The following is an 8,969-nucleotide window of genomic DNA, read 5'->3' on the forward strand; positions in this document are numbered from 1 at the left end:
GTGGAGTGCGGCTCATGCATCCACTTGGCCGTGACCATGCCCCTGCGAGGGGAGCTCCCCGCAGCCCCAACGGAGGCAGCCCTGGCTCTGAAGCCCCAGCACCGGGCTGGCCTGGGAAAGTGACACACATCACAGCCATTGCCCAACACACCCATCCGGCGGGCCCAGGGTCAGGGAGGAGCCAGGGCCAGGCCTCGCGTGCCTGCCCACGCACGCGTTGCCACCGGCAGCAGACACCCAGCCACCAACGCAGACAGCTGGGATTGCGAGGGAGCTTGCAAAATCACCCGATCCCTCAGGGTTCAGCTAAAGTGCCCCGGCCCCCGGGAACTCCCCAGGCTCCTTCTTTTTTGAGTTCCGGTTCTGCCGCGCCCAGCTGTGTGGCCTGGGGCAGGTGGCCTCACCTCTCTGTGCTTCATTTCCCCGTGTGCTAAGGGGGATACAGAGCATGTGTTGAAGCCACGAGTGGATGGAGTCCCCCACATGGGGACGGGGACGCAGCGCCCCAGGCTCAGTCAGTGACGGGCAGACCGCGCTCCCCCTCCTGGTCCCTTCCCACCCAGGGGAGCCCTGGGGCCGGTGCTGCATCAACAAGGTGTGCAGTTCACTCTCCCCTCCACGAAGGACCAAGAACCCAGCTTTGGAGCAACTTGGCAAGCATGGGACCACACAGCCCTGACCGGCAGGGGTGGGGGCGAGGACTAGAAACCCCGAGTTTCTGCTTAAATATCTTTGAGGAGGACTGAAGAGGTCACTTCCTCTGTACGGGCATGAACATCAGAGAGGATGGAAATGAGCCGCCGACTCTCCCTGCCTGGGGTTTCCTCATCTCCGTCCCCACCCACCCAGGAGCCCCCCACTCAGGCTCACATCCTCCCTGCTGATGCCGGACACCAGGCTGGCGGTCGGCTGGAGGCTGAGCACCTTCCCACTCCCCGAGGCACCGTGGGCAGGGCCCGCCCAGGCCGAGGCTGCCACCCTGATGACAAGCACGGACTCCACAGTCTGGGCCTTGAGCCTCGCCCGGCAGAGGCTGTGCTGACGGGACAGGTGCACTGGGGCTCCCGGGGCTGGGAGGACAAGGACGTGGGCTACAGGCCAGCAGGAGCCCCCAAACCCGATCATGAATGACCCCAGCTGAGCCCAACCCCAGGCCTGGGCTGACCAGACTCACTTCTTTGCCCTAAAATCCTCCAGGGCCGGGTGGGACAAGGACATGGTTCTGTGAGCCCCCACCTCAGCCTGGGACAACTCCAGGCGTGTCTGATGGCAACATCCGGGCACCAGCAGTGGGTGAGGTCCAGGGTCAGATCCGAGTGTCCCCGGGCACCTCCGAGGCCCGTGTGCCCGCCCCAGTGGGTCTCCGTCTCCAAGGGCAGATGCCCCTTTTCGTAACTCACTGAAGGCCGAGAGCTGGGAGCTGAAAACCCTCCATCCAGACACCCACACGAAGAGACACGTGGGCACGCCGATCTGAAGGCCTGGGTCCGAGGCAGGCCAGCCCGTGGCATGCCTGGCCCCCTCACCCAGCTGCCTCCCGGGGGCAGCTCCAAGAACTAACTGACATTGGGTTCGAGGCAATGGGTGAGGCCCGAGGCACTTGGAAAGCCAGGACGATAGAAACACTGAAACCAAGCAGGGACTCGGGGAGACAGACCGATGGATGGACCCCAGAGCTGACTGTGGGGCCAGGAACTCTGCGGCTGCACATCAAGGAGCCCTAATAATTTTGGCTCTAAAACCCCCACCTCAGCCCAGGACATCGCTCGAGCCCGGCAAGGTCTCGGACGGGCCTCACAAGGAGAAATGGGACCCACTTACCCCCCACGAAAGACAAACTATAGAGAAACACCCCCTGCCCAGGGCTATGGGGCACAGGGTCCTGAGGGAGCCGACTCCTGTCTCCATGCACTTGGGGAAACCGAGGCCCAGGGCAAATGCCTGGCCCAGGGCCCCTGACTGCCCACTCACCAGGCCTGGATGCGTCTCAGCTCCTCTGATCTGCAGGCCCCCAGGTCCCCAGGGCCAGGGCGGGCGCACTGCCAGAGGCTGGGCCCCCGTTCTGACTTTTCTGGGGAGCCACCGCAAGCTGAGTACGACGAAGTCACACCCTTCTTCCCTTCCTGAGCGAGGGCGGGCCTGGGCTGAGGGCACCTGATAACCCCCCACCGCATCTGTGGGGCCCCATCAGGCCCCAGTGGAATCCCAGCTCGCAGAGCGGGAGGTGGCCCCTCCGTGACAGGAAGCGTGGGGCCAGATGTGCTGACTGAGCCTCTGGCCCAGGCGTGCAGCCATCAAGAGCGGAGTGGGCCCTGGCTGGTGTGGCTCAGTGGATAGAGCCCTGGCTGGTGTGGCTCAGTGGATAGAGGGGTCCCAGGTTTGATTCCAGTCAAGGACACATGCCCAGGTGGCGGGCTTGATCCTCAGTAGGGTGCATGCAGGAGGCAGCCGATCAATGATTCTCTCTCATCACTGATGTTTCTCTCTCTCTCTCCCTTCCTCTCTGAAATCAATAAAAAAGATATTAAAAAAAAAAAAAGAACAGAGTGGGCTCCAGATGCCCCCCCACACACACAGGCATCCTGCCTGCCTGGACAGGGAGTGCGGATTCGCAAGTTCCTGCTGGGGCTGGCCTCCTCCCCGCACGGTGCCAGGAGAGCCCTGGGGGCAGGAACTGAGGATCGCCTGGCCAGAGGGCCTCCTGTAAAGGACAGGCAGACGCGGGCATGGTCCAACAGCAAGCAGGCAGCGGCCCGGAGGAAAAGGGGTTCCTGGGCCCTCCGTGGGGTGTCACCACCCGTCAGCCCTGCCCATGGTGGAGGGAAAGCTGGGGGTCCCCAGGCAAAAGGTCTTGGAGTTTCTACCCGTGTTCAGGACCTTCTGGGCTATTCTGGGAGCAGCAAGGAATGAAGAAAGAGCCCAGACTTCGGGGCCAGGCGGCCCTGGGTGGGAATCGTGTGACCGTGGCTAAGTCACTTCACTTCCTGAAGCTCCGGTTCCGCATCGACAATGGGATGGTACACGGGGAACCAGCGCCGCAGGCAGTGGGGCCCAAGGTGGGGTCAGACAACCCCAAAGACCACAGCCCAGCCTGGACACTACAAGCCCTTTATTAACAAGTTGGTAAAAAAAAAAAAAAAAGAGCAGAGAGACGTAAAAATACTTTTCTCAAAGGCCCCCTGAGGGGAAGGCACTGACTGCCAGGACCCACCTGGTCAGGGAAGGCAACCCAACCAGACGCAGAACGGAGACCAGGGCCCTGTCCAGGGAGCAGCCGGCCCGGGTGCTGAGGGGTGTGGCTCAGCCTCAGGCAGGGAATGTGCAAACGCCGAGGCTGGGTGGGGAGTGATGGGTTGAGGGCTTCCCGGTGGAAGCCCAGAGCACCGTGTTCCCTGTGTGGGCAGACACGCGCATCCACTCGAGAGCCGGTGCCTGCACGCAGCTTATACAGAGAGGAGGGGGTCCCCCTGCATGAGTGGGGGAGGGAGGAGAGGGAAGTGGGCTCACCCCAGAGCTTGGGGAAATAGCTTAGAGAAGTCTCTGGAAGCCTGGGGGTGAGGGGCGAGGGCAGAGGCTGCGGCTCCCCCGTGGCCTCAGGAGCCCAGGCCCTCCTGCCGCCGCTGGAGGACTTCGATGACGCTGTCGATGCCGTCCTCGGGCACCTGTGGGCAGGTCGGGGGAGGAAGGGGTCACCGCTGGTCCCTCTACCCTCCTGGGCCTCAGCATCCCCTCGGGAGCCCCTTCCCCCACCCGGGGTGCTCACCAGGGCGTGGTCGAAGTTGAAGGTGCTGATGTAGTAGGCAGAGATGTCGGCCGCGGCCAGGGGACCCGCGATCTGGGCCACGATCCCACATTCATCTGCGGGTGGAGGAGGGGTCCATGTGGATCATGCTGGCCGCTCCACAGGCCCTTCCCCAGCCCCCCACGCACAGGGGCGGCCCTCACCAAAGCCCAGGGGCTGTCCTCCGATGCGCACCATCCTCCACAGCTCCCCCGAGGAGCTGGTCAGCAGCAGGTCACTGGGGAACCTGGGGAGGCAGGCGCGACCGGTGACTTCAGAGTCTGACGCTCCGCCTCCTTCCTCCCTGGGCCTGGCTTAGCAGCGGCGGCCCACCCTCGGTCAGGGGTCACGTACTTTTTCTGTGTCTCCGCATCCATGACGATGGAGATGTAGCCCTCGATGAGGGAGAAGGCAAAGAACGTGATGGAGCTGGGTCCCGGCTCGCCAGGGGCTGCCTCTTTGGGGGCACTGGTGATGGACAGGAGGCTCAGGTACTCTGCTGGGTCCCAGGCCCACTCCATCTCCCTCCAGTCGGCCCCGAGGCCCCTGAGCAGCCCCCCCCCCCGCCCCCGCCCCCCGTCTCTGGGCTACTTTCCTTCCCTGTCCTAGGACCCCGATCTTCTGATGGTGCCAGGTAGGGGAGGGGCTGGGGGAGGACGATGAACCCTGTCTGTTCCAAAGGACCCCATGGCCTGAGGGCCTGACCAGGGCCTGGCTCCAGGGTGGCTCTGCCCACACCACAGGTGAGGGCTCCCACTGCGGCACTGGGGCCGTCCCCAAACACCAGTGAAGGGCACCGAGGTGCTGAACCAACGGAGGGGCGGAGGGTGGTGGGACAGAGCACAGAGAACAAGGCTGTGAGGAGGAGAGACTAGATGTGAGAGGCCCACCTGTGGGAGTAGAAGAGGACGTCGATGAGGGTGGTGGCGATGGCGGGCAGTGTTTCAGGGTCCAGCGTGAGGACACAAAAGCGGTTCTGTGGACTCTGGATAGGATGCACCGTGGGGTTGGGCCCTGCTGGGGGGAACCAGGAGGTGGAGAGTGAGAGAAGGCCCATGGGCTGGGGCGCCCCCTGGTGGCTGGCCAGGGAGGGGCCTGGGTTGAGTGTAGCCTCCTGTTCTACTTTGGTTTCCCCAGCCCCGGGCCCCTCTCTTGCGAGGCGGTCGATCAGTGGCAGCGAGTCTTTCCGCACACAAGCAATGGGCCTCAGTGGGAAGAGGTGCCCCCCCCCCCCCATCCAGGTCTGGGTGCCAGAGGGTGCCCTCACCATGCTGAGCACGGGGACAGCCATTGCTGGAATCGTCCCTGGCAACAGGCACGGGCTCCCCGCCCACCTCTCGGTAAATGTCGAACTCCTGGGCCAGTGTGTGGATCACCACGGACAGGTCCTGCTCCCGCACCTGGGCCACGGGAAGATGGCAGATCACGCGGGTCCCCCGGCAGCCAGACCCACCCTTCCCGACACAGCACCCGCGGGAAGCTCACCAGGATGAAGTCCGTCTGGTAGGTGGACAGCATCAGCACAGACACGTGGTGCTCGGCCAGCGGCGCGATGACCGAGCGGGCAATCTTCGTGACCCCCGCAGCTTGCACCGCGGCTCCGCTGTGCGATGACACGTTCAGCACCAGCCAGGTGGCCTCAGCCACTTGCAGGAACTCCGAGGGGGGCAGCTCTGCGGGCAGAGGGCGCGTGACCGGTCAGGGCCTGCAGGGCCGACCCCTCGTTTCCCGTCTGTGCCTTGGCTCCGCCATTTACTTGCTGTTGACCTGGTGCAAGTGGTTTACCTTCTCTGAGTCTCAGTTTCCTCGCCTGTAAAAGGGGGTGACGTATGGACTTCCTGACAGTGTTCTGTGGGCTAACGGGGGCCTTATACCGTGTGGTGCCAGGAGGGGGCGCCAGTAGATCAGGTTGGCCGAGGGATGCCCTTCCCTCTTAACAGACCCAAACTTGGTTGCAGAACAAACAGGGAAACTAAGGCCTGAGGCAGTGCAGTGGGAGACGGGTCAAGCCCCATTTGGCTGGCCCGAGACTCCAGGCCTGCGAGGACAGGCCAGGCTGACAGGAGTAGGAGCCAGACGTCAGCTCCAGAAGCCAGGGAGGGCCCAGGCTGGCGTCCAGTCCAGACTAGGGGCTGGGGCCAGGGTGGCTGCTCATTGCCCAAGCACAGCGAAGCTGTCCCTTTCCCCCACTCCCCACCCGCCCCCAGGACCCTGCCCTGGGCTGGTTGCCTGCTCCCTGCCTCCAGTCTCTCCCCAGCCCTCAGACGCCTGGAGTTCCCAGAGAGTCAGGGAGGGGATGGCCAGCACCAGGGAGAGAAGTCCAGGGAAAAATAATGGCCAGGGGGATGGAACAGCCGCATAACCGAAGCCCTGCTGCCAGGCTGGCGCTGCCAAGTGCCTGTCACACGCAGCCTGTTTATAAAACCCTCGGGGGACCCCATTAGATCAGAGCCATTCACGACACCCCCTTTTAAATAAGAGGAAACAAACAGCTCGGAGAGGGGAAATGACTTGCTCAAGGGCGCCCAGCCAATGCGCCCGCCCGCCCTGGAGTCCAAGCCTCAGCCCTGAGTCACTCACTGGACCCCAGCATCAGTGAGAACCCGCGGAGAGGGAAGCACGGCCTCCCTCCCCGGCCCCGCCCCACCTTTGAAGCCCTCCTCGTCCACCATGAGCGTGTAATCCTCGGGAGTCTCCGTCAGGCTGAAGAACTTGCACCTGGATGGGGGAGACATCTTCAGGCTGGGCTGGGAGGAGGAGTGTGCAGACCGCTCCGTCCGCCCGTAGAGACCCCTTGGCCGGGCGCTCCCTGCCCCTTCAAGCCTCAGTTTCCTCCCAGTGGGGAATGCGCCCCATCTCGGGAACCGGGAGCTGTTTCCCGCCTCCCCCTCTGTAGGAGCTCCCCCACCCCCACCCCCACCCCCCCGGCACCCAACCCCTCCATTCCCGGAGGAGGAGAGCTGGCCCGCGCGCGGCGACAGCCCCGGGGCGTGGGACCTGGCATCGCCTAGACTTGCCCCTCTTCCCCGAGGGGAGGCGCCTGGGAGGGATCCCTTCCCCGCAGTCCCGGGAAGGGACACCCGCATGTGACTCCACCCGGAGTTAAGCATCGCCCACCTGAGGCTGTTTGCGCTAAACTGGCCCGGATAGGCGGCGGTCCCGGGGAGGGTGAAGCCAGGCCGGATGGCGGCCACGGTGGGGGCGCGGGAGGGGGATGGGCCCTCCCCGCCCGTCCCCGCAGGCCCCGCGGCGTCCCTACCCTCCCGACCCCGTCCCGGGGCGCTAGTGGAGCCCACCCTCATCTGTGGCCCCGAACTCGCGCGCGCACCGGCTTCGGCGGGGCAGGAAGAGCAGCTTGATGAGCGGGTGGGTGTAGAGCCAGAGGCCGGAGCGGGCGAGGCTCAGCACCCGCACGCGGTGCTCTAGGATGTGCAGCTCCATCGAGGTCCCGCAGACCCGACCCCTCCGCGGCCAGACCCGGGCCACGCTGAGGACGGGGCGGGGGGCGGGGCCGGGGGCTTAAAGGAGCCGCTGCTCACGCCAGTCCACGCCGGCCACCAGGCCTAGACCCGCCCATCCCCGCGCCGCGCCGGCTACGCCCTGCGAGGAGCGCTGCCTATCAGAGGAGGCCACGCCCCCTTCTACCAACAGAGCCCCGCCTCCACCCCGTTAACATTGGCTTGGGATCGCCATCTGACCCCGCCCCGTCGTCCTTCAGACCCCGCCCAGGCCGCGCCTCTTCTCGGAGCTCCACCCTTTCTGCAAGACGCGGGTGGATCCTGGTTGCGAAGCTTGCAGGAAACGTGGGGTCCTTTCTGCCCTTCAGGCCCTCATGCGGGTCTTATGATTGAGGTCATTGAGGCGCTGCCTCCAGAACCCTAAAGCGTGGAGGGGTAGGGGTCCACTCTGCAGCCCCAGGAACCCTACGATTCTCTCCCAACAAAGTATCCTGGCACCTTTCTTCCTCCTTCCTGTCGTGGGAGCCGTCTCCCCACCAGGGTCGCAGAGATAGTAAGGGCCCCACCCACCTCTGTCCTACTGCTGGGTAGGGTGCTGAAGGCAGCCAGGGGTAAGGAGGCCCCTCAAGACCGAGGCCAGTAATGCCCAAGGCTCAGACTTCCAAGGATGGGCCCCGGCATCTGGGGCTCCCTGGGTAGTGTTCTCAGACCTGAGGCTTGAGCCTTGCTGAGCCTCCCTAAGCCAGCAGCCATTAGACGAACCCCCCCGAGCCTGAGCATATCTAAACTTGCTTTGTGCCCAAGGAGGCCCCAGCACTGGCAGATGCCCCAGATCTGAGGCTTGTTAGGACCCACTTGGGCTCATTTTGACATTAGGACTGGGTTCTGCTTAGGCCTCCCCGGGTCTAAGAAGACCCCCAGGCTGAGCAGGCATCAGCCCACCCAGGCTGGCCCAGCAGCAGGACTAAGCATGCTCTGGGGGGCCCTTGTCTGGCTCAAGCATCTTCAGGCCTCAGATCTGAGGCTTTGAACCAAGCAGGTTAAAGCAGGCCTCAGGCCTGACTGGGACCCAGCAGGCCTACACAGGCCTCCTGCCTGCTTGGGAGCCTCCACTGTAGGCGGATGGAAGTGGCGCAGTGCCTCCCCTCCCTGGACTCTCTGGCTCAGTGGGTTCCTGTGGAACACTGTGCAGCCACCACATCCTGGCCTGTCCCCTAGAGGGTCAGGGGGAGGGGACTGTCCTCAAAGGCTGAACCCCTCTTCTCACCAATGGTGCAGAGCCGGTGGGAAAACCACAGGTGTGAGGGTTGGGAAGCAGGAAGTGATGGCCTGCCCCGACAGGCTCATGTGACCCTTGACCTCCCCAGGCCTCAGTATACCCAGCTGTACCAGAACAAGATGTTCCAGACTAAAGCCCCGAGGTGCCTGAAAGCTCTGAGGGAGGCTCTACTCCTGCCTCTTGAGCCTCCTCCCTCCATAGCCCAGCCTCGCCTGGTGGCCTGCCAAGAACAACCGCTATTGTTTGACTGGAAAAGCTGCTTCCTCAGCAGAAGGGGGGCCTCTCCCAGGGACACCCTGTCCGTAACCTCAACAGTCATCAGGTTGTGACCATAGAGCCTGCCTGGGCCCTCAGTGGCAGTCAGGTCCTCTGGCACCCTGGCCAGGAGAAGTAGCTAAGGGGCTCTGGGTGCAAACTGGGACCAGCTTACCTCTCACTCAGCTCTGTTGCC

The 8,969-nt window shown here is 64.1% G+C and overlaps 1 protein-coding gene across 2 annotated transcripts; it reads right to left on the bottom strand.

Annotated features, from left to right (window-relative positions):
• Positions 1–3,094: 3,094 nt before the first annotated feature.
• On the bottom strand, positions 3,095–7,282 carry CASTOR1 (cytosolic arginine sensor for mTORC1 subunit 1). 2 transcript variants are annotated; one of them, XM_070399161.1, is made up of 9 exons: positions 7,110–7,282; positions 6,429–6,499; positions 5,267–5,454; positions 5,049–5,181; positions 4,672–4,798; positions 4,136–4,249; positions 3,946–4,028; positions 3,764–3,858; positions 3,095–3,662 (listed from the first exon to the last, which is right to left on the bottom strand). In XM_070399161.1, exons 1-9 carry the CDS (start codon positions 7,220–7,222, stop codon positions 3,594–3,596), a joined length of 993 nt encoding a protein of 330 aa, XP_070255262.1. In that variant the 5' UTR covers positions 7,223–7,282; the 3' UTR covers positions 3,095–3,593. The 2 variants fall into 2 exon arrangements, with proteins under 2 accessions (XP_070255262.1, XP_070255263.1); XM_070399162.1 differs by having other exon boundaries at positions 4,672–4,795; positions 7,110–7,281.
• Positions 7,283–8,969: the final 1,687 nt, after the last annotated feature.

This window comes from Myotis yumanensis, unplaced genomic scaffold (genome assembly GCF_028538775.1).
Source record: "Myotis yumanensis isolate MYYU_CA2020_CCGP unplaced genomic scaffold, mMyoYum1.0.hap1 SCAF_19, whole genome shotgun sequence".
NCBI classification, from domain to species: Eukaryota; Metazoa; Chordata; class Mammalia; order Chiroptera; family Vespertilionidae; genus Myotis; species Myotis yumanensis.

Bases quoted from the DNA above. Each gene is read 5' to 3' on its own strand.
- CASTOR1 (XM_070399161.1), bottom strand. From the start codon at position 7,222: ATGGAGCTGCACATCCTAGAGCACCGCGTGCGGGTGCTGAGCCTCGCC. The intron at 4,799-5,048 runs GTGAGGGCACCC...GGTTCCCCCCAG, and splicing joins CTGTCCCCGTGCTCAGCATG to CAGGGCCCAACCCCACGGTG. The intron at 4,029-4,135 runs GTACGTGACCCC...CTGCCTCCCCAG, and splicing joins GATGCGGAGACACAGAAAAA to GTTCCCCAGTGACCTGCTGC.